Here is a 23,048-nt window from a genome sequence, read left to right on the forward strand (position 1 = left end):
GTTTCTACAACCAATTTATAAATTATCTTGTCCATTAAATATCTAAAGCGAAAAATCACAGAACTGATTTATGTTTTTCAGCTCAGGCATTTTATCCCCCATCCATGACAATAACAGAGAGGATTGAAATGGAAAATATCTGCTTTGGTGCTCTACGGAGAAAATGGAGCAGTCTCTACAGTCCGTATGGTCACTGCATTAATGTCTGAAAATAGCAATTACTGAGGCATTTTGGTAAAAAATAATACACATTTAAAATAGTGGATTACATTTGTTGATCCAATCAGGATGCCACAGTAACTATTTTTTCTTTTTTAATGATTTTCTGTAAACACAGGAAGGTTTCTGGAAGGCAAACATGCAGTAAAAACTACTGCATGTATTTAGTGTAACGTTATATATTGGTATTACTCTTAAAATATGGAAATTGCATTTAATGCAGGGCGATAAACAGTAGGCCACTGAGGAACAAGTCATGGATGACTCTCCTGCTTTTGTTTTTGTTATTAGTATTTCACTCAGACAACAGAGGGACAGTGGTTTAGTCTCACATCTCAACTATTCTTAAGTCTTCTACTACAATTATTGGTCCAGTATTGCTTCATATTATCATTTAGAAAGCACTTTTAAAAAAAAGTCCAACTAAACATCACATTTGGTCATCCCTTTTTCGCAGTAAAAAATAATGTATTGTTAATTGTCTATTGTTAAAAGGAGGGAAAAAAGTTCTTTGGGGAAATATCAGAAATTCTTCTTTTTTTAAATTCAATCAGACTTTCAAGAAAAGGAACTGGTAAAATATGACCTTATTTCTTCTTCATTTAAAGGTAAAGTCAGTCATTGAGAAAGATTGCTGATATTTGAACTAAACACCCCCAAAAAACTCTCCCTTAATGTCCATTCAGGAGCTCCACCCCACCCCCCGAAATGTATGGACACAAAAAAAACTCAAATTCAATGATCTTTCTCCAGAATCACTGACTCTACTTTTAAATGAATTTAAAGTTCACAGTCACACAAAAAGTTTCAACCTGCCCAAACATTGTGTATGCATTACAAAAAAAGTACAGTTTGGCAAATCCTGCAGTACATATCGATGCTGGCTAACCTGTATGCTTACTTAACAAGAATTCCCTGAAAGTACATTAGTCTGTCTATGTTATGTTTTTATGAGTATAAGAGAAAGAAGAAAATAAAATCTAACACTTCCTTGTTGCCAAAAAGCTTTTCTTTTTTTTTTTTTACATGCAAAGGTACTTCTCCTAATCACACTTATCAAAGTGCAGCGGTGCTTCTAAAGTGGAAACAGTGAATGAAACACACAGATAAACTTTAAGTATTGCTGAAAAATAGACAAAAGTTACGTTGGGGAGAAGAAGCTTAAAAGAGAAAAAGTTGTGGAAGATCATGAAAAAGATCCCAAAACAAATTCAAACCTACCACAGTGGTATAACATCGATATGTCAGTCAACTAGGCCACCAGGACCCCGAAAATCCTGTTTATATATAAAATCATGTTTATTTCTTCAGTCAAGACCTAGAAAATTTATTTGGACTTTCACTCCTGTGTTCAACCAGCTGAATGTGCCACAAGAATATTTTATGAATGTTTTATTAGTTTTATTGGAGTGGCCTGCTCACTACTCCAAACTGCATGTTCTGTGCAGCGGAAAAATTTGAAGTTCTCACAAGCAGGAAATATAACGAGAAAGAGAAAAGGTGTGCCACACTCTAAAAAGCAACAACTTGGTCCCAACATTCATGTTAATTATTGTTCATTAAGGAATGTGTCAGGCTTTAGATGAACTGACTGTGTAATTAAATACAACTTCCAAGTCATGAGTTGTGCACTGACTCATTTCATAAAGGCACCATTATAGAAAAGGGGGTAAAAGACGGGGTTTGGTTAGTGTGCAGTGCAGGAGGATATTTTTATTTATTTGTCTATTTATGTCGGTTACAGCAGTCGACACATCTCTAACTTCACTTTGCACTTTCCACCTCATCAGAGCTACACTTCCAGACCATCGTATGGAAGCTCTTATTTTCCAACATCTGACTGATGATGCTTATTTCCCCGTTTGGTAGTGTAACGTATATATCTGGGTCCATCTCCTGTTCTCACAAAACCCCCTGAAAGTGCAGAGCTGCTCCAGCCCACATCATCATCACCATGAAAAATGGTCTTACTGTATTATTCTGAACAAGAACTTCAACACTTCATCTTCAGTGCATTTATAGAAAAGATTTTGTTTGTTTCTCACTTCAGGTTCTGGAGGAGAAGTTGATTCCAGTTACCATCTTCTGGATCTTTTCTTCATTCTTCAGTATGTTGGACCTCACGGCACAAATCTTATCCTGCTGGTCGTTGATCAGCTGATCCAGTTCAGCTAGTTCTGCTTTGAGAGGCTCCACCGCTCGGTCTGTCGCTCTGCAGCAGACAAAAAAAAAGATAACCATTGAAATCAAATTATCTTAAAACAAATGGCATTAGCCATATTTAGCCATATGACAAAATTATGTGACAATAAATACCACAATATGTGAAATGACCAACATATCCCATTTGATGAAAGAGATTCTAAGAGAAGAAAAATGTGCACTAGTGTAGGACTTTAAATACAATTAACATTTGACTTTAAGGGTATTTTGTGTGAGTAAGAGTGTGTGTGTGTATCAGGCCCTCCCACCTCTGCTCCTGCAGCAAGGCCTGTGCGTGTTCCTTGTTCTCCCGCCGCCAGGTGTGCAGTTCAGCTTGCATGGCGTCCATATCCTCCTGGATATAGTCCATGATCTTACCCAGAGGCAGAGTGCTGCGACAAACCGTCTGGATGGATGAACGGAGCCGCTCTATCTCTCGCGTCACCAGGTCCCGCTCTTTCTTCCGCGCTGCTTCAGACACCAAGTTCTAGACACAGAAGTGGTAAATTGCAGTAAGACTAAGAATAAGACTAAGACTAAGACTAAGAATAAGAATAAGAGTAGAGTAAGAATAAGACTACGATTAAGAGTAAGAGTAAGAATAAGAATAAGGTTTGGGAGGTGAAATCAATCAAGCCTTCAACATATTAGAGCTGACAAAAGTCAAATAAATACTGTGAGCATACTGGCATTTAATGAATGATTAGAAGGAACTCCTCATTTTAACTTCATCAGCAGGCAAATAAAGAAACAGAAATGGTACCAAAGCATCAAACAGCTCTGAGAACACACACAAACATCACTTGTGTGTCCCTACACCGAAACATAATAAACTCTCTTTAGGAAATCTACCTTTGCCAGCAAAGTCTCAAATACCCTGAACCAGAGCAAGGCTGCATTTAGTGGTTTAGGATTTCAAGGCTAAAAATGTTGGGCAGGAATCCTACCAACCTAGCTGTGTATATATAAAGATCAAAAGTGTGGCTGAATTGTGTTGGTTAATGTAAGGGGACTGGCTGACTGCCTGGTGAAAGCCTCTTCTGTATGGTGTGTGGTTGGGGTGGGGGGGTTCGCTATATCCCAATTACACCCAGTCTCTTGATGGCAAAAAGGAGGGGAAGGTATCAGGGAAGGACCTCCCTTGGCAGGGAGCAAACCCAAGGATGTTTGCTCAGCTGGGCTTCGCAAGGCCTCTAGACTGTGGAAGTGTGTGTGTGTGTGTGGGTCTGTGTAATAAGAAAGCACTCGACATTGCAACCCTAAAGCCCCACACACACACACTCATGCAGACATAAAGACACACACTCAAACACCAACCAGCGGTTCAGACGAAGCATACAGTGGACACACACACAGCCCCCACCTGCACTCTCGGTCTTTGTCTTGTTTATTTTAGTAACAGGCTGTGGCAGTGGGGTTATTTTACTACAGTATTGAATAACAACTACTACACTTATACCTCCTTTCAAGTTCTACTCTTTGCCCAATTCCTGCTCTTTGGCTACCCAGACGAGAACACCTGTCTTTATGAGGCATCGGTAATCATACTTGTGACTCGTAAACTAAATGACAGCTTCCTCTTCAAAACACACCGTCTGTCAAACAGTCGGCTCGGCTAGCGGGCTTCATATGCTCGGCGTATAACGTTTGACTTATCGAACCATCTCTTTAAACAAACCTAACAGCTTCGGTAATTATAATTTTTGAAAGGCGACTTGACTGGACGAGACCACACCGCAGCAATGACATCAAACTTTATTGTTTGCCACCATTTCTCGTCGGGGAAGCGAGTACAAATTTTCTGACAACCTTTTTCTTTCTTTGTTACCCATTTGCGGTGGGTTGCGAGGGTGTGAGGGTTTAGAACGCCTTTGGCCCAGCGGTCCCCCGACAAGGTGGGTGGCTTTGCCGCTGGGCGCCGTGAACCCTGCAGCTAGACAAACACTGTATGGCTCATTCGACCTGCCTGCCTGGCTGCGGTTTTGGTCTGCGTAGCCCTCTACAGGACCCATGGCTTCTTTCTATTTGCCGTCCCTTTGCTACCTCAACCCCCCCCCTCTCTCTGTTGGAAAATAAAAAACTTGGCGTGAAAACATGACCCCTGCTTTTGGGCGCACTCTGTCCAGGCGGATATAAATCACTGCTTTATGGAGGTCTCTGTCAGGGTCTACGAGACCTGTGTGCTCCTAGTTTTCCTTTTTCTCACCCAGATCACAGAACAATATTTAGATGTGGTGACCGTAGAGGAGTGGGAGGTTAAAACTCAAAAAAAGGAGAAAGGGGGGGCCTGTTTTCCCATTATCTCAGACAGTGATGCAATCCCCAAGCAACAGGGAAGACACCGCCTCGGACTGTTGAAATAGACAGGTGGTATAATAAGAGGAGGTAGTCAGGTCTAGGTGTTATTAACCTACAGTTTCATCTTGTAGATCAAGGTATATTCATCTTGTGAAGGTGCTCGTTTGAAGTTTAAATCTTAATTTCATCTGCATTTATCTTTTTGCTCGACTTTAAAACTCTGTTGAGTTCAGTCTTGAGTCCTTTTTACTACAAACTCAATGCTTGACTCTTCAGAGGAGTGCAAACTGTAAAACTGCACTGCAAATTCACTCTGTCATCACATGCCTAATCAGCTTAATTAGGAAATGTGTGCAAAAATATGATCTGTGGACTGCTTATAGGGATTTTCAGAGGGAGAAAAACATTCTTCAGAGTAACCTCTGACAAGAAAAATAGCTTGCATATATAAAATCTGTCAGTGGCGTAGCAACGTCTGTGGTATCATTAACTAGGAAAATAATAAGTTAGACTCTAGTGTGACTCGTTGATGGTGGGAGACCAGCTTCCACCATAAGGAGTGCAGCTTTGTTCATTTGTTCACTTCTCGCTGTTCATTTATCTGCTTCAGCTAGGTAAGAACAAGGAGAGAGACAAATGTACAAACTTCTTATTAGAGCAGCTTTGTCCATGATCAAGAGAGTAAAGTTACTGTAAAGTTAAAGTTATGACAACTGGCTCAGATGTCAGCTGCTCAGGAGCTTCAGTCTTTATGAACTCAAGTGAACTACTCTGCAATCACCACTAACACAAATGTGAGGAAAATTAGATTTAATTGAAAATAACTTGATCATTAAATTGGGTTCTTTTTCTTTTTTAATTGTATGTTTTAATATTTCCAATTTTTTTTACTATAAATAGTTTTTTTTTTTTTTTTTTTTTTTTTTTTTAAATTGTATGTTTTTATGCTTCCAACTCTTACTGTTAAATGTTTGTTTTTATATAAAGCACCTTGAGTTGCCCCTGTGTAGGAAATGTGCTATATAAATAAAGATGCCTTGCCCTGAAGACCCAATATTAGAACTTCAGGTCTTCTGGCTAAAAAATGTCCATATGGAGACACTGAAGCGCACCCTGATGGTTTTGTTTTTACAGTGTGTTCCTTAAGAAGATGTTACAAGTGTGCCAGGGAGTGTTACATGGGATGTGAACCGGCTCTGGATGTTGTTTACAGGCTTCCTTACCTTTTTTTTATTCATAAAAGACCGTTCAGAAGTCGAGTTAGATCATAAAAATAGCTTGGAGTCAGTGAAGTGAGGAGGAAAGCCTAGGGCCATGGAGGTTACAGGATGTTGTTACAAGGTCACTGTAGCCCCTCAGGGAGACAACTGAGATCACCACCCCGGACTTAAAGGGTGAACTGAGTAGAAACCTCCAATGGAATGACTACTTTCTCTACAGGAGGAACAGACAATAGGAAATGACATTTGATTTTATGTAGTCTAACATTTAACAGGTTTTCAGGACTTTCCAGGAGAGGCCTAGCAGTTTTTAAAAGGTTTGAAGATGTGACTCGTGATCATAAACAAAATGTTATATCAATTGATTGAAGTCTGGCCTGATAAGAGAGAGCGGCTGCTGGAGGTAGGCACTCCTCTCATAAACCTGACCAAATTCCAACAAGTCAGTATGACCTCTACAAAAGCAATATGACTAATGGTATGCCACGGGGGTCATTTCCTTATGTTTCCACAAAAAAGCCTGGATGTTTATGAAGACACAGGGGTCTGCAGAGAGGAGTATTTATTTTCTTGACAATTCTGCAGAGAGTATTCTGGCCCTTCTCCTCCGTGACTCTCACTCAACAGCCATCCATTTGTATGCCACAGGGTTTATTTATACATTACAAACCTTCATCAAGGCTAATTTGATGGGGGTAAAGTAGTAGGGGGGGAAAGAGTACACAAAAAAATCTTATGAAAACGCAGCTGCTGCAAGGGGCAGATTCTGTCCAAATAAAAAGAGAAGTATCTTGGAATAATATACAATGCTGCTGAGGGGTGAGGAGGAAGGTCATCCTCATAAATATACAGCAAATTCTTTGGTCACACACAAGTGGTGGGACACGGAAAAATACAATCATCCGACTGTTTAAGAATCCCATTTATTTACATCAGAGCTTCAATGGAGCAGGTAGGCAATGGCATTAACAATAGCAAAATTAATTTCAGGATGACAAAGAACAGAAACAACAATGGGGGGAAAACATAAAGCCTGGATTTTCATAAAAATATACAAAACGGTCCAAAGGTCAATATTTTTGCACAGAACGCGATCTCTTAAATCAGAAGAGTTTGTGACTCATTCAAACAAAGTTTTTTAAACATCAGTGTTTAAAAAAAGAAATGAATTGTGGCAGCTGAAATTTCAAACCTGTCGTACCACATCGAACGAGGAAGCTCAATATTTACATTTTTTGAGCCTGCGTGTTTTAGCGTGATTACAAGAAAAAAAAAAGAAAAGAAAAAGAAAGCAAAAAAACCCCACCGACTCCATTAAGCTGACCTCTCCCCTCCCTTTCATGCCAGGAAGGAAGTCATTATAGCTCTTTATACACCTGACGAGGCAAGGCCAATAATGAATGAAGGGGTGAGCTATGTGCAGACATACCTGCTCTAAACTGTGTCTGCAGACCGTAAAGGATCCCCTGAAAGAGAGGTTTGGACCCCCTGGAAACTGAGTAGGTCGTATTAAGAAAATTAGGATGAAACCAACAAGGATATGCTTGTGTTACACAAAGAATTACACTATTTTGGATGTTTTTCCTGTGGTGTATTCCCGTTTGTGTTTGTTTGGTTTGACTTGCATACTTTTTTTGCATAAATATCTGGTTGGTTAGAGTTACGGGTTGGTTAAATGCTCGCCATACAAATATCTGTTGAGTTATTTCGGTTCATCGGTGGCTGAGCTGAGACAACTTCAGGTGTGAGTTACGAGGGAAGATGTCTGAGGCGGCGGTCACGAGGGAATAGATTGGGGTGCCTTTCTGCATGAGTGACAGGCCAAAACAGTGCATCCATCAGAGTCAGGGTGGTCAGCTAGGGGAGCGATGCTGGGAGAGCATGCTTCAGTGGAGAGGACCACCCAAAGCAGACAGCATACACCATCTCACACCATGTAGTACAGACCAAACTGTAAACGTCACACTGATTCACACTCTAAATAATGATGAAAGACTGCATTCTCCGGCTGATAAATAAGCTGACAGAGGGGAATTCATGAGCAATGACAGCAATGTCTCACCTTGAAAATGCAAGTGTACTGTGTAAATGAAAGTCTGAGACAAAGAGGAGATGAGGAGTAAGAAGAAACTTTACTAGAATACCTGACCTTTATGTGCATACTGTTTTAAGAAGCATGTTCAGTTATTTCTGCATTTCACTCATGGGAAAGGATTATAAACAGTCTACAAGTTCCCAAGATGGTAGATACCTCTAAACTGTACAAAGAACAGAGAAGTCTGTATTAAAAAAATTAAGCATATCTAAGATATTGAGCAACCCCAGAAAACAAGCTCATTTTGCTCCAGACATCTTGATGTGTGTATTAATTGTGTGTGGTCTGTTAGAGGCCATACATGCTTGTCTGGCTATTAGCCCCTCAACCTCACTGAAGGGGAGCATTTTTGTGGTTCCAAGGCGGTGCAATTACACCTCTCCACTCCATTTGTTTATCTTTCTTTTGATAACAACAAGGGTTGCACAGGGCTTTTCCATGTGGTCCAAACGTTTGCCGTAGGGACCAAACTTTATGGCAAGAAACTTCTGATGGAACTGATGCATATTCTTTTCACTGGAAAGCTCTGAATCACTGATCAAAAATGAGTTTAAGAGAACTAGGCTGATACTGCCCTCTAGTGGAGACAAAAAGAGCCAACACAAAAACTGCACATACCTGCTCTTTAGATTTGGGGGAGGATGGTGACACTTCATAGTCTTTCTTGGTCTCAAGGATCTTTTTCACTAGGCCACCTACAGTGAGAGAAACGAGGAAGAAACGTTAAAAAAAAAACTTTTTTCCTCAAACTACAGGGTGGCTTAAATACAGAGAGGAGAGACATTGTGTTGCTCTTTTAAAATAAGGTGAAACTAAAAAGAGAGAAAAGAAGAAATAAGACTGTGTACCGTGTTTCTCTTCACTGTTGAGTTCTTGTGCAGGTGCCTGTAATACAAAATACAAATGATCTATCACTTTCTTAGGTTTCTCCTTTTTTTTGAACAACTCACTGTTCAAATCACTTACCATCTCCATCTCAGGAGCATCTGAGGGTGGAGGGACTGCCTCCTCCACGAGAAATTGCTCATCTTCATCCTCCTCGTCTTCGGACAGCTTCTTCCCGTCCATGATGACTGGTGCGGAGGGCTTGGCACTAGACAGTCTGAAAGACAGACAATCATCTGTACCCATGTCTAACAGAAATCTTATATATGGCATATATGAGAGACATATTCCATCTTGTGGACACTTTAATCAAATGTAACCACTGTCTGGTTAAATTTGCTCCATTTGCTTGAAACATTTGTGAGTATGTGCGATGATGTCACCTCTCAGTTGGGGCCACATCGGAGTAACTCTCCTGCCTCTTGACTCGTGGAGGTGCCGGGCGAGCACTGCTGGGCCGTGCTATCCGCCTGTTGCTACAGAAAAGGATTAAGTCACAGAAATAAGATTAGAGAAGATAAGAAGAGAACAGCTTCAAACAATCACCATCCACAATAAGATTTACACTGCTATAACCAATTAACTGATTTGTCAGTTAAAGAAGTCATTGTATGAATGGATTTTTTGGAATTTCAGAATGAACTGTAAATCGGTAATTTTATGATGGTTTATAATTTGGTTGTTTTTTGTTTTTGCACAATCATGGATATAGTAACATAGATGTGCTCAGTTATATTTGTATTAGTTAATACAATTTAGTGGAACTGATCCTGGATTGGGCTCAGGAACAATCCCGAATTTTAAAGGCAAAACTACTCCCAATTTTAAATAACTAAAGCAAAACAATATATATATTGTGTGAGTGTGTGTTTGAGTGTTGTTGCTATAAGGCAACAAAACGTAATTAGCTGAATCAACTACTTTCTGACACAGTCTCATTCAAACATTATGAGCTTCTTAAATATATTCTGTACAATTTTGCACCACACCATAAACTGATTGTTGTTAGTCACAATATTACAGGTAATATGCATGCTTAAATGTGAGGGAGAGTAGTAGAAGAGTATTTATGTTGGTAAAGGATCATGTTCCATTAGTATCTCAGCAAAGTGTTTGCAAAGTGAGTGAAGATTCAGTGTTGTCTGTACAGACCTGGAGGCCATGTCGGATGGCACCAAGGAGTCTCCAGCTTCTCCATTTTCCAGGGGGACAGGTCTCTGGGCTAACTGAGCATCTCCATCTTTGAGAGGACAATAATAACAATGACAAGTAACAAATATGTAACAGTGTTCTTTTCTCTGGCTTAAATTACAAGTTTTCTTGTATTGATTCCCAACCAATGCTAAGGCTGATTTTTGAGTACTCCTGTTAAAATTCAGTACATTCCTTAATGTGTTTCAGGCAGGCCACGTCACTGTCTCCACGAATAAAAAAACAAACAAAAATAAACCCTAGCAGACTGAGCCGTCTCTGAAATGTCTCTTTAAGTAACTGACTCACTCAGTCAGTCACTTAATGAGTGATTGGACTCACCCACTGACTCAATATGAAGCCTGAACCCAAAACTTTTAGGGACATTCATGCTTTCAGTACTGAGGTAAAGCAATTCCAGAACTTATTGAGCCTTTTTTCAGGAAGCCAAGTTTAAAAGCATTCCTGAATATGAGTAATTCCATTTATTTGTGGCAGTAATCCGTACAATATTCTTCTTTCCACATACTAAACTGTTGGGTAAATGTTAAAAAGAGAGGCAGAGACCACTTACCTCCATCACTGTCAGACTCATCTGTAGACAACAGAGAAGGTACAATTAGTTTCAACTCTAACACAACTGTGATGATGGTTATGAAGCCCTGTGACAAACGAAGTATGATCCCATAAAAACAGATGAATCAGCAGAACATGTGTCGTGACATTTTTTAGGACGTTTTTATAGAGATTTCCTTTTAATTGTGAGTCCTATGAAGCTTTTATTACTTTGTCCAACAGAGACCATGATGACTCATTCCTATCTCCCACAAAGGGAGCCAGTCAACGATTTTATTAGAGTGAAGAGCAAATAGACAGCTGCCAACTCTAAAATCAATTTGGATCCACTAAAAAGCCCTCTGTCAAGTGTTCAGAGTGCAGTCAAGAACATTATATTAGAAACATAAATTAACTATGTGAGATGTGCTTCATTCGTAAACGTGATGAAAACAGTGTGGGAAAGAGGAGGTGGGGGCTTTACCTTGACCTCCAATTTTTGGTCTCCGCCTTTGCCCTTTGGCAGATGAAGGCCGCGGTATTCTAGCTGGACTGTTGGACTGTGAGAGGAGGAAAGACGAACAAGAAAAAGAAACAACTTCAGCATAAAAAGCTTAAAAAAAAAAAGACATCAATCACTAATTGTTTCAATAGTTTGCAGAAGCACGTATACAAACCATAAGCTTACCATACATTTTTTTGGTAAGTCTGACATACTGAGGTACCAAATAAATCTAACAACTTATATTTTAAACCATGCAAAAGGACATAGATCACTTCATGAAAAATATAATGAAAGCTGTATGCCAGAGGAAAGAGAAAAGTAAAGTTGTGGGTCCAATACTTCTTTAGAAATGTTTACTAAAATAAATTAAAACATAATTTTTATATGTAGCAGCATTATTGTGTATCACACAGTTCAGAGCAGCTTCCTGTGACTGTTGAAAGCAAAATCAGCACTGGAAGCTTTAATGCCAGAAATGTAATATAAAACCTGATGATTATTGTGCTGAGTAACATTTGTATGTTTGAAAATATGGTGGTTTCATTCAAAATTGAACAACTCAAGATTTGTTACACACTGCCAAACCAACTTTTGATCTTTTAAATGGTTATCCCTGATCTTAATAAGCAAGTTAGTGGCCTAAGTTATTTGACTCACAGGGCTAAAACATATGCTTTAAGTCATTGATAAGTCTGGCAGTAAACTGAAAGTGGAGATATTAAATGCACTGCATTTGTTTCAATTTACAAGACAATGCCAAAAACAAAAAATTGCATGTAGATGAAAAAGGTACTGGATTGTATCTGCATTGTGCATCACTTTGTGAAAGTGATTATGATAATTAAAAGAGTGTAAATTGTTACCTGGCTCTCAACTGCCTCTGCAGGCTGTATAAAAGAACAAAGTATTAGGCCAAACACTAAATAGTCACATTATTATATATTAAATCATTATTAATTACACAGTTAATAAGTAGAAACAGGCACTTGCATGTCTGTTATCCACTACAGCCCAAATTAGCACTAAACCAAGCAACCTGCCACCCCAAGACATTTGCAGCAGTAACTATGTTTGAGCACTAAAACATCTGAATTTAAATAGGTCTAATTTTCTACTGATTGTTTCTGCAGGGTTGAATACCTCATCATCTGATATTGGCTCCTTCCAAGAATAAAAAGGGCACAGCATTAAAAAATACATTAGATTTTTTTCTTACTGTATTGTATAAAATGGTCATGTTTCATTTTTCAACATTAAAAAATGCTTCTTGACTTCACATACAGGAAACTCACTCATTTACACACCATAATTGAGATGAAAGTACTGAATGGCTGCAAAGATAGACATATAATGTACTGTCATAAAACTTACCGCTGGCACAGGTTTGGCTCTTCTGTTGGACTCTTCGGGATCAGGTTTTTGCTGTGGTTCCTCTGCTGATCTGGCCTACGTACAAAGAAATACATCAAATATAAATAACGGTATTTGTTGCTAAAAATTCAGCTGTGCTTTGGTTTAACTAGCATACCTTGCTATTTCCACCTCTGTTCCTCTCGTCTCCCTCTTTTTGTCGCTCTCTCTCTTTGCCCCGCTCTTTGTCTTTTTCTCTTCGTTTGTCCTTGTCTCTTTCCCGGTCTCTGTGAGAATCTCTATCTCTAGTTTTTTCTCTGTCTTTGTCTCTCTCCTTATCTTTTTCCCTTTCTCGATCCCGCTCTCTATCCTTCTCCCTGTCCCTGTCTTTTGCTCGTCCTTTGTCTTTATCCCTGTCGCGCTCCCGGTCCCGACTCTTGTCTTTTTCTTTGCCGTGGTCTTGTTCGCTGCGGTGGTGCTTGTCCGAGCGCTCCCTGTCGTGGTGGTGCTCTTTCTCCCCGTCTCTGCGTCGGCTCTCCTGCTCTTTGGGTTGGTCTGGGTCCTTCTGGTCTCGGCTCCCGCTGCGCTCAATAGTCTTTTTCTTCTCCTAAAATCATGCAAACCAACACAAAGGGTGAGGAGTTAATGCCAGACTCAACTACATTCTGGGAAACTCATGATGTATTAAAAGTACACTTGCAGATTGTGAAGATTAAAGGCAAACGCAACAGGCTGAGGACTCTAACCTCTCTATCCTGGTGACGTTCACGTCCTTCCCTATTCTCCTTGTCCTGGGACCTGGACGTGCTGGCCTTGGTCTTCAGGTCCAACTTTTCTCCTGACAGCACTCGCTTCACCACATCGTCACTAGACATCTGCAGATCAAGAGAGGCATTTAGGTTTAATACTGCAATAAAATCAGCGGGTAATGTTCACTGTTTTTTTAGTGTTTAACATGAAAGGTGGGGTAGTGTGTTGAGGAATGGTCTTTGAACAGATGGCCTGGGTTTAAAATACATGTTGGCAATCATCTGCAATTCTTAAGCATCATCAAGCAAGACACTGTGACAGTAAATAAGGTGTGACTCTGTAGATGACTCAGCACTTTAACTTATCTGTAGAATGGGCAAAAAAGGGTTTAATTGTGCAGCACAAAATTACAGAGGCAACAATGTAAAAAGGCACAAAAAACATCCAAAAAGCTCAGCAACAAATTTAAATTTTGGCATTTTTATTGGACTTATAAGCATGCATGTAGCACATATTTGACAAGTAGCCTCGTCTGAATCACCATTATAATCATTATCACATGCATTTGACACACATTAGTGACATTCTCATGTTTTGTTTTCATTGCTTTTGTCTTATACAAGTTTAAAAAATGAAATAACATATTTATTATAATTATAACCAAATATTTCTTCAGAAAAGAGGATTAGTATCCTGAAAGATCTGATAGAAATACTTTTGAATTTCCAAGAATTTTCTAAAGCACATATCAAAATACAGAACATCTATCCCACAGGCACCAATTCATCTGTTCACACTTCATCTCCAGGGTTCAATTAAAATATTTCAAAGTTCTCCCTGAGGCGGCTAGATGATTTTCCCAAGGCTATAATATTTTGATGTGAAAAACAACAAACATTGTATCTTCTTTTAAGTAGTGCCAAGACTAGATTTCTGTCTCCAGTATGAAACTGATCAATAAATGAATTGGAGACAATGGGAATTTGATGCACTGCCGAGTGAGTGTGAGTGTTTTTAATTTCTCAGTTTGTGTGTTTGTGTGTGTGTGTGTGTGTATAATCTCCCCAACACACAAACCTTGTTGAGGCAGCACTTGGCCATGGCCTGCAGCAGCTCATTAGTTTTCTCAGGCTCATGGCCGGCCACAATGCGTGCTGGTTTGGCCGCGAGGGGCTCGCCACTAACCAGCATCACGACATCTATCGCTTTCTGGAGGAAGATTATCTTAGAGTCCTTTTCCTAGAAAGGAGAAAAAACAAACAAAGATGCTGTGATGAGCAGGAGAGTGCACAGAGGAGATATAGATAGCATGCGGTTGTGGAAAGTAATGGAATACCAGTGGGAGTTACTTTCCAACACAGAGAACAGTTTTTACACCCTTGAGATGCAAATATCCTTTAAGAGCTCAACACAAGTCACTCCTAATGCACTGAAATGACATTTAATGCTTCCTGAAATCCTCTATGCAGCCACCCATCTGGAGCAGAGAGGGCAGATTGTATAGCTGACACTGTCCAGCTCAGGGGTGTCAAACATACAGCCTGTGGGCCAGAACTGGTCCACCAAAGGGTCCAATCTGGCCCATTGGACAACTTTGCAAAGTATGAACATTTCAGAAAAGTAATTCCAATTTTTCTGCTGCTTCACCACCCTGACCGTGATGTAATGTTTACTGTTAATGGTTTCTGAGGATCAAATTTATTGATTCAAGGGAAAATCCTGAATCTAAACGGGTCAATGACTAACCTGATGGCGGCTGTAAGGCAACGCAGTAGGAAAAGAGGAATCAGAAAACCTGGATTCAAAACAAAAACTACCTTCAGAAAAGAAAGAGAAATCCAAAATCTCATTTGTAACAAACAGTAGAGGAAGAAGTATTTAGATCCTTTACTGTGTAAAAAATACTAACGTCACTTTAATAACAGTATGCATTACCACATCTGACTGTGGTACTCATATAGAATATATTATGTGACATAAAATAATGCAAAAACAGAATTTCATTGCTGTAGTGGGTTATGTAAAATAATCAGAAAATAATGATAATAATGATCAATAACATTAACTGAACAAATATAATTACGCTCAAATCAAATTTTACGTCTTAACTCCTATGATTCCAGACATTTTAAGACATCTTTAGACAAAAACTAAATTTAAGTCATTTTAAGACTGTTTAAGGATCCACAGGGACGCTGTTTCTAGTCATCATGTAAAATAAACAGACCTTATTCTAGATAAATGACTTGAGTAAGCAGTGCCTTCAGTCTATCAGCTTGTTGCTTTGGAGAAGTCTGCCAACTGTGTAACATAAGGACTCGTAGCTGGTGTAACCATCTGGCCCGTAACAACTAGCAGTCGGATGGCCTTTGGAGCGTTGATCCCTTCATCTGTGACATTTCTATTCAGTAACATGCCCTTGCACATGGCTTTTCTATACCATTAAGTACTTATCTGAAATATATATTTTTATGTATGAACTGGGAAAGCCCCTTCAGTTCTCCTGGCACGACCATTTTAGTTGTTTTGTTTGAAGTGCGGGACAAAAACCTTTTGGTGAGGCAGCTTTTATCTTTTAGGCTCTGAGCCACTGGAGCAGCTTGCCAGAGCATCTGAGAGTGTTTGAATGTGTTGACGTTTTTATACCTAAACTTTCAACTTACGTGACTTACCTGGTATGCATCAAGACAATAAGAATATGTAGGTTTACTGCAAAAGCTCACACCCGATGACCATAGTTCAGCATTTTTGCAGCTGAGAATATGAACTTGTGTCTAAGAGGGCTTGTAGTCGCCAAAACTGACCATTATTCACCATTATAGGGCTACAGTAATTCTTTCATTCTGTTTTTCTTTTCCTCAAATATAAAAAAAGCCCACCCCATAACCAGTAACAATTTCTTCTTCTTACTTTCTAAGGTTAGTATTTCTGATAATAAAATCTAAATTAAATAAACTGAAGAAAACACAAAGTAAAATTAATATCAATTTAATTAATATCTCAATGAGATAGATACAGGGCCAGAAATAACTGGGTCTTGTATTTCTTCAGTTTATCTATTTTTTTTTATTTTATTGTCATTATTATCATTATTTGTTTTGGTTTTGTATTATTGTGTGGCTGTGTATTGAAAAAGCCAATACAATATCTATCAAAGTTTTTAAATACACCCCCCCCCCCCCCCCCCCATACACACACACACACACACTCTGAATTTAGTCATTTAAATATATATATATATAATATCAAAGCTTGAATAATCCATATATTTAAGAAAGCTTTTGATATATATGTGGGGTGACTTTCTTACACCTGTGAAAGTGTATACAGAAAACACTGTTTAATTATTATTGAATCATTTAAGTAGGGGAAACTGTCCTTTAGGTTGTGAGGCATTACATTTTGACATTACATAAATCTGTGGTCAGCTACCGTCCCAGCAGTGACTTGATGTTACCTCTTATCACACCTGAGTTCTGACACCTTTAAAAGGCCCTTTCAGCGCCGCCAGATCCTCTCGGTCAAACTGTGTCACACCGGCAGCGTGTAGGATTACCCCCACACACACAAACACACACAGGCACACACAGACACCCACAGACTTCTAGATGTAACACACTGGTTACATCAATACTGCTGCTTCAGGACATACTGTAAATAAATGTTCTACACTCAAGTAAGCACATAAACAGAGACAGGCGAGTATTAAAAGACACATATTTGGCAATGAACAGTGATATCAGTTTTGCGCAGCAAAAACAATACAAAAAGTGTTCAGATGTTAAACTAGGTGGACAACTTACCTTTACATTATCTGATTTCATCTCGTTCTCTCCATACAGTCCTTTCATAAAACCAGTGGTCCTGATTACCTGAAAAAGAAGAGAAATAAAAACTCAACACTTTCCACAATTATCAGATAAACTGTATTATTAACTATGTAATATTCCATCAACAGGTTTAAAGTGCCTGATTTACACTGTATGATTTAATCGCCTGTAACAGTGGTTGATTATTAATGCAGACTAATGGAATCATTTTTATTAAAGGGTCAACAATGTTTTTTTGGGTCCATGTGGTTTAGTCAAATTTAAACCCTAACCCTATTGAGTAACTTTGGCTGTTTGATAGCCTGCTAATCAGGGGAAAAGAGTCACACATGCCGACACGCTTCCCTTTATTAAATATACATGAATCTGCTGTGAAATATGACACTATCCAACAGGTGGAGAATGGATGAGATCGCACCAGAGACAGATTTTACTGAGCTTGACACCTTGTGACAAAGGAGTCAGTTGTTGGTTTTGGTTTTGTTTGCACATTTATTTCACCTGTTACCTGAGCTACTGTAGTGTCAGACTCACTCTACCGGTGTTTGTGTTAATACTGTAGGTTGGTTAGAGCTGCACTGATTAGTCCATGAATCGATTAGCTGATCGGGAAATTAATAATCAACTATTTTAATAACATAAATAAGAATAAAATGAATATATTTTGTTTTTGGCCCATTTGGTTGGACTAAACAATACATTTAAAGAGCATTTTCACTATTTTATGGCATTTTAATGAACAATAAATTGAGAAAATGATCATCACATTGATCTGTAATGTAAATAATTGTTGGTTACAGCCCTAAAATTGGTGATTGTGTGAATTTGCAAGCTCTGTTTGGTTGTTTTAGACAAACTCAATGACAGAGGAGAAGTCACTTAAAAAACCCCCAAAGTATCCAAAATCTCTCTTGAGAAATAGCTAACTTTGGCTTAGGCCCATTTTAATAACTATACAATCTGGATCCTTCTGAAGACATATATAATCAAATATATGTAAGTTTACCACATTACAAATACCCTCCATGTGGTGCACTAAGAGAAAAAAAGTAAGCAGGTGTTAGCTGACCCTGATCTGCACCTGAAATCTCCTCACGTGAGATTACAGATGCTGACAGATCGCAACAATCAAACATCTTACTGAGGAGGCATCTTAAAATATTGCAAAGTAATCAAGTTGCATTAATATTGTAGTACTTCGATTACGTTAGTGACTAAATGTTTAAACAGGTAAACAGTAACTGTATCTGATAACATTTTTTAAGTACGTTTGATGTGGAAGCATGATGCCTCCAGTAAACTTACACTGAGAATAGGCTTTACATTGAACTTCTGAAATGAAATATATTTATATGTGTATAGACTCTAGGGCTGGACAACATATCAATATTATATCGATATCATGATATGAGACTAGATATTGTCTCAGAATTTGGATATCATAATATTGTGATATGGCAGAAGTGTTGTCTTTTCCTGGTTTTAAAGGCTGCTTTAGAGTAAATTATTTGCCTTTACCCATTTTGTCATTATATCCAATTTACTAATGATTATCTATCATCAATCTCATTGTGTTATGTAAATATTCCCCTACATCCCTACAATATCGTTTCGATAAAGGTATTTGATCAAAAACATTGTGATATTTGATTTTATCTATACTGTCCAGTCCTAATAGACTCTTGAACTTTAAATGAGGGAGAATAAGGATTTTAATGTGGTCATTATAGTTTTTCATGGGGGAAAAACCATATCAGAAACACATTATTGTTCCGAGCAATGTAGTTTTATATGTGTTAAAACTTGTGTGTAAGGATATTACATATTTTTACTATTATTGTTCTTATTGTTTTTGTACTTTTACAAATTATTTATGGTTCTTTATTCTTTTCTTCTTGTTGCTCTAATATTCTATTTTGCTGTCAGCTGCTGTAACAATGCAAATTTCCCCATTGTGGAACTAATAAAAGGAATATCTTATTTTATCTTTAAGCTTCTAAAGCTTCAAGGCTTTGCAGAACCAGACACATTTAGCTGACTAAGTAGTAGTCAGTATAGTTCAGTGCAGTACTAACAGAGTCCCAGGCTTCTCACTATAGTTAGATAATGCCAAAAACAGAGCTACTGCCATCATCCACGACCTGTCCCACCCTTCCTACCACCTCTTCAGGCCCCTGCTATCTGGTAGGCGATACCAGACTGTATACACCCGCACCACACACCTGAAAAACAGCTTCTTCCCCCCAAGTTGTCAAAGTGTTAGACTGGCACTTTGTTGTTGTTTTCACTTATTCTTTTTTATACTCAGGGATTCACCAACTTAATTCCGTAGTACAATGACAATAAAACCTCTTATGTCTTCAATAAAATGTGGTTTGTTGATCCCTGTGCTGGCTCAGGTCATGCCTAGCAACCAGACGTCGCTACGTATATGTAGCTGCTGTTAGCTGATTTAGCAATATCAGCATCTAATTGCTACTGAATCTTAGCCATTTTCTGCTTGGTTGACGATTGAGTGAAGTGTTAAACCTGCTCGGGGAAAATTCACTGTCGCATTTAATGGCTTTGAGATAAGCTGTTAATGTCAGCCGAGTTATAACTTACTTGTTTGGTTTTTTTTTTGCTAAATTGAAGCTAACATTAGCGTATTAGCTTAGTGAGCTAACTTGGCTGTGTTTTTTAAAAATGACATGGCGTTAAGGCCCTTTTCATGAATCTGAATAACAAAGAAAGGCTATGGCAGTGTGCTGAGCTTGCTAATGTTATCGTAGCATCAGCAGATCAGTCTCACCTCACTGAAGATGTCGTGCAGGTATCGAAACGGAGGCTTGCTTAGCAGTTTTTCCGTGAGAGGCGGTTTCTTTATCACTTTACCCAGCGTCTCCTGGGTCTTTTTCACCACTGCCGCATTCATGGCAGCGGTCTTGAATAACGTTTTAGTTGTTAAAACGTAGAAGAGAAATTAAAACAAACTTAATACGTAGTGAAAAAACCCACACTGGGTGTCTCTGTCGTTTGGTTGCTATGTCAATACTCTGCAATCCCCACAGTGCATCGTTAATGAATACTGCGCATGCGCCGAGGACTTACTGTTGCTAAGCACCGCTTGTGTCCATAGCAACAGCTAACAATCTGCAATGTAGACGATAGGTGGATAGATAGACAGATAGATAGATAGATAGATAGATAGATAGATAGATAGATAGATAGATAGATAGATAGATAGAAAAAAGACTAGTCTACTTTCTTTTTTAGTATACAGAACAGAAGTTAAATGTATGCCCTATATGAGTTTTTAGTAGTGGACTTTGTTTGTTAATCTCTCTTGCGCAAGCGTTTTCGTAAGACTACTTTAAATTCATTTCTGATTTGTCACTAGGTTTTTGGGTCAGCAATCCTATAATTAAGGAGGCCAGTAGTAGTTTCGGGTTGGGTAGGGTTGTGGAGCTGTATGATGAGCAGTGCATGAGAGATGTGTGCAACTGTGTATTGCTGAGCCCTCTAGTGGTGTGTGGCTAATATGACTTGATTGTACTGCACCAGGCGCTCTTACTACAACCCCCCTTTCCACTGTCAGATACTTTTACACAAATTAAACTGTGGATCAATGGATGCACAACAAATGCCTTTATTGACAATTCTCAGCACAGAATGAAATTAATTTTATCCTCTGCATTTGACTCATCTTATACAGTAAGAGCAGTGCAGTGTCCGGGGATCAACTCCAGTTCTTTTTACCAGTGCGAGAGGTAAGGGGCACTGACAGGAGTATTAAACCATTATCCATACATGTCTTATATTTGTTTAATATATATTATTACTATATATATTTTGCATGTGTGGTTCTGCTCTCTGTAGCTGTTGATGTGTTTCCTCACTCCCATTTAACGCAAACACATTATCTTATCCAGCACTCCAGATTAATGGATTTTGCTGATATTTTACTTATACTGATGAATCAATGTTAATATAGATCTTCAATTTATAAGTCAATGAATTGATCACCAATGATTGTTTTATTGTTTGAGTAATTTTTAAACTCTTACATAATGTTCATAGTATCCCCTCATAGTAGTCTCTATACATCATTTCTGAACTACAAATTGTTCATGAATACATCATCAGTATTTAATAAATTGGTGATTAATCCTCAATGAAACTTTCAGAGAGCAGAGTTCATTCTTTAGTGTTTTATGTTTTTTGTTGATGGAGAAAAAACTTTTCAATCACACTTTATATGTTGGTCCAATGTTACTTAACACAGCAGAACATAACCATTCAAGTGAATTACATTAAATGTGAATAAACAGTATTTTTGAATGGTGGTTTTTGAATTTGTGAATACAAATTTGTCAAACACTCAACAAAAATGCACAAAAACAATTTAAAATATTAGAATATTTCCTTTTTTAAATTAAAAAATCTGCGACAGATTAGAATAACTCAACACATTTTTGGTTAAAAATGTGATGACTTAACAGTATGTGAGGGTTAAGCAAAAATGACAAATATTCACTGGTTCCAACTTCTTAAAAGTGGAGGTTTTATAAATGATCTATCATATATATATTGTTTAATAATGTGAGGTTTCACACAATATCAGCAAAAGGCAAGGATCACCTGACTCATACAAATGTCACGTCTCATACAGCACAATGCACAAATTAATGAGTGGTTTGTATCTGTAAATCTGTATCTGTGCCTCTAATTGTCACTTTTCTTCTTACACTTGTTATACATTAGTTTTATATGTGATGTTTAGCTTTTGTATGTATTTGTCTGTATTTCTTTACTCTTTAAGTTTTTCTGTTGTATGTGTCACCATAGGAGGGCCATCCGACAAGCCCTTATGGGATTTATTGGCTTCTTCTGCACATTTCGCTTTTGTTAGTTATTGTTTTCTGCATGTATTACTTATTTGTGTGCAAATAAATAAACATTAAATTACTACTTATTTGCCAATTTATTTATGAATATCAGCCTATTCATGTGGATCATTTTCAGACTGTTCTAACATGCTGTGTGTCAGAGAAAATCCACAAATGCAGGGAAGATCAAGAGATTACCAGTAAATGGTGGTAATGCAACATTTATGGAGGGGTATACTGTATAATTTACTATTTCTATTTCTTGAATGTTGTGTGTGAAAACTCGTCCATGAAATTATTTCTTGTTTTTTGGTTTTGGCATTTTTTTCTTATTGTATTGTATTGGTTTTCTCTACTAGAGAGTGATGAGACCCCCTGCCCAATATGGTGGCTGAGACACATCCCACAGCGTATATCAGGGGTTGGCAGTTAGGTTCAATGATGGGCCTGTTTTTTCAGGATTTTTCATTGCAGTGAAAATGCAGGTTTATATGTTTATTTCCTCTAATTCATTTAAGAATAAAACAGATTTACAACACAGTTAAAGATTGTATCTAAAAGGGAAAATTGCATTAACACAGCATTTCTCTTCCACTGCCAAAAGGTGTTAAATTTCATGTATTAAACTTTAATTTCTGTAAGTTTTATTGGACTTAAGATAGTATGACACTTTTACTGCCTCTGCTGGTGTGGGGGCAGGATTATATGTAACAAGGATATATGACAATAATTGGGATTTAAAGGAGCCTTGCGTTTATTATTTTACTTGTAGATTTGTGAAATATTATGTTAAAGCTTTGACGTCAACAATGAAAGTTAGAATTTTCATCAGAGGGCCAAATGTTTTTGCTATAAGGGCTGAATTTGGCCCACGGCCCGCTATTTGCTAGCCTCTGACCTAAATGTTAAACTATCATGTAGCCTATATATCAATATGCTAGTACTGCTATACAGAATATCAGACTAGATATTACCACAGTATTTCACTCTCTGTTGTTTTTCTTAGACATAAAGAGGCAAACAATAATTTTTTTGGTAATTCAACTCTCTGTTTAACTGGTTTGTCCCTGTTGGGTTTTA

General features: G+C 38.1%; 1 protein-coding gene across 1 annotated transcript; it reads right to left on the minus strand.

Moving 5' to 3' along the window:
* Positions 1–975: 975 nt before the first annotated feature.
* Positions 976–20,131, minus strand: traf3ip1 (TNF receptor-associated factor 3 interacting protein 1). Its single transcript, XM_053329012.1, has 16 exons — positions 19,892–20,131; positions 17,074–17,142; positions 14,348–14,509; positions 13,267–13,395; positions 12,699–13,127; positions 12,542–12,616; positions 12,034–12,057; positions 11,150–11,225; positions 10,685–10,705; positions 10,072–10,159; positions 9,303–9,395; positions 9,001–9,136; positions 8,883–8,919; positions 8,653–8,729; positions 2,691–2,908; positions 976–2,431 (listed from the first exon to the last, which is right to left on the minus strand). The coding sequence occupies exons 1-16, from the start codon at positions 20,012–20,014 to the stop codon at positions 2,266–2,268; spliced, it is 1,923 nt and encodes a 640-aa protein (XP_053184987.1). The 5' UTR covers positions 20,015–20,131; the 3' UTR covers positions 976–2,265.
* Between the last annotated feature and the right edge of the window lie 2,917 nt (positions 20,132–23,048).

This window comes from Scomber japonicus, chromosome 11 (genome assembly GCF_027409825.1).
Source record: "Scomber japonicus isolate fScoJap1 chromosome 11, fScoJap1.pri, whole genome shotgun sequence".
Taxonomy (NCBI): Eukaryota; Metazoa; Chordata; class Actinopteri; order Scombriformes; family Scombridae; genus Scomber; species Scomber japonicus.

Bases quoted from the DNA above. Each gene is read 5' to 3' on its own strand.
- traf3ip1 (XM_053329012.1), bottom strand. From the start codon at position 20,014: ATGAATGCGGCAGTGGTGAAAAAGACCCAGGAGACGCTGGGTAAAGTG. The intron at 10,160-10,684 runs GTAAGTGGTCTC...GTCCTCTCAAAG, and splicing joins TGAGTCTGACAGTGATGGAG to ATGGAGATGCTCAGTTAGCC. The intron at 9,396-10,071 runs GTCTGTACAGAC...CCTTTTCTGTAG, and splicing joins CCATCCGACATGGCCTCCAG to CAACAGGCGGATAGCACGGC.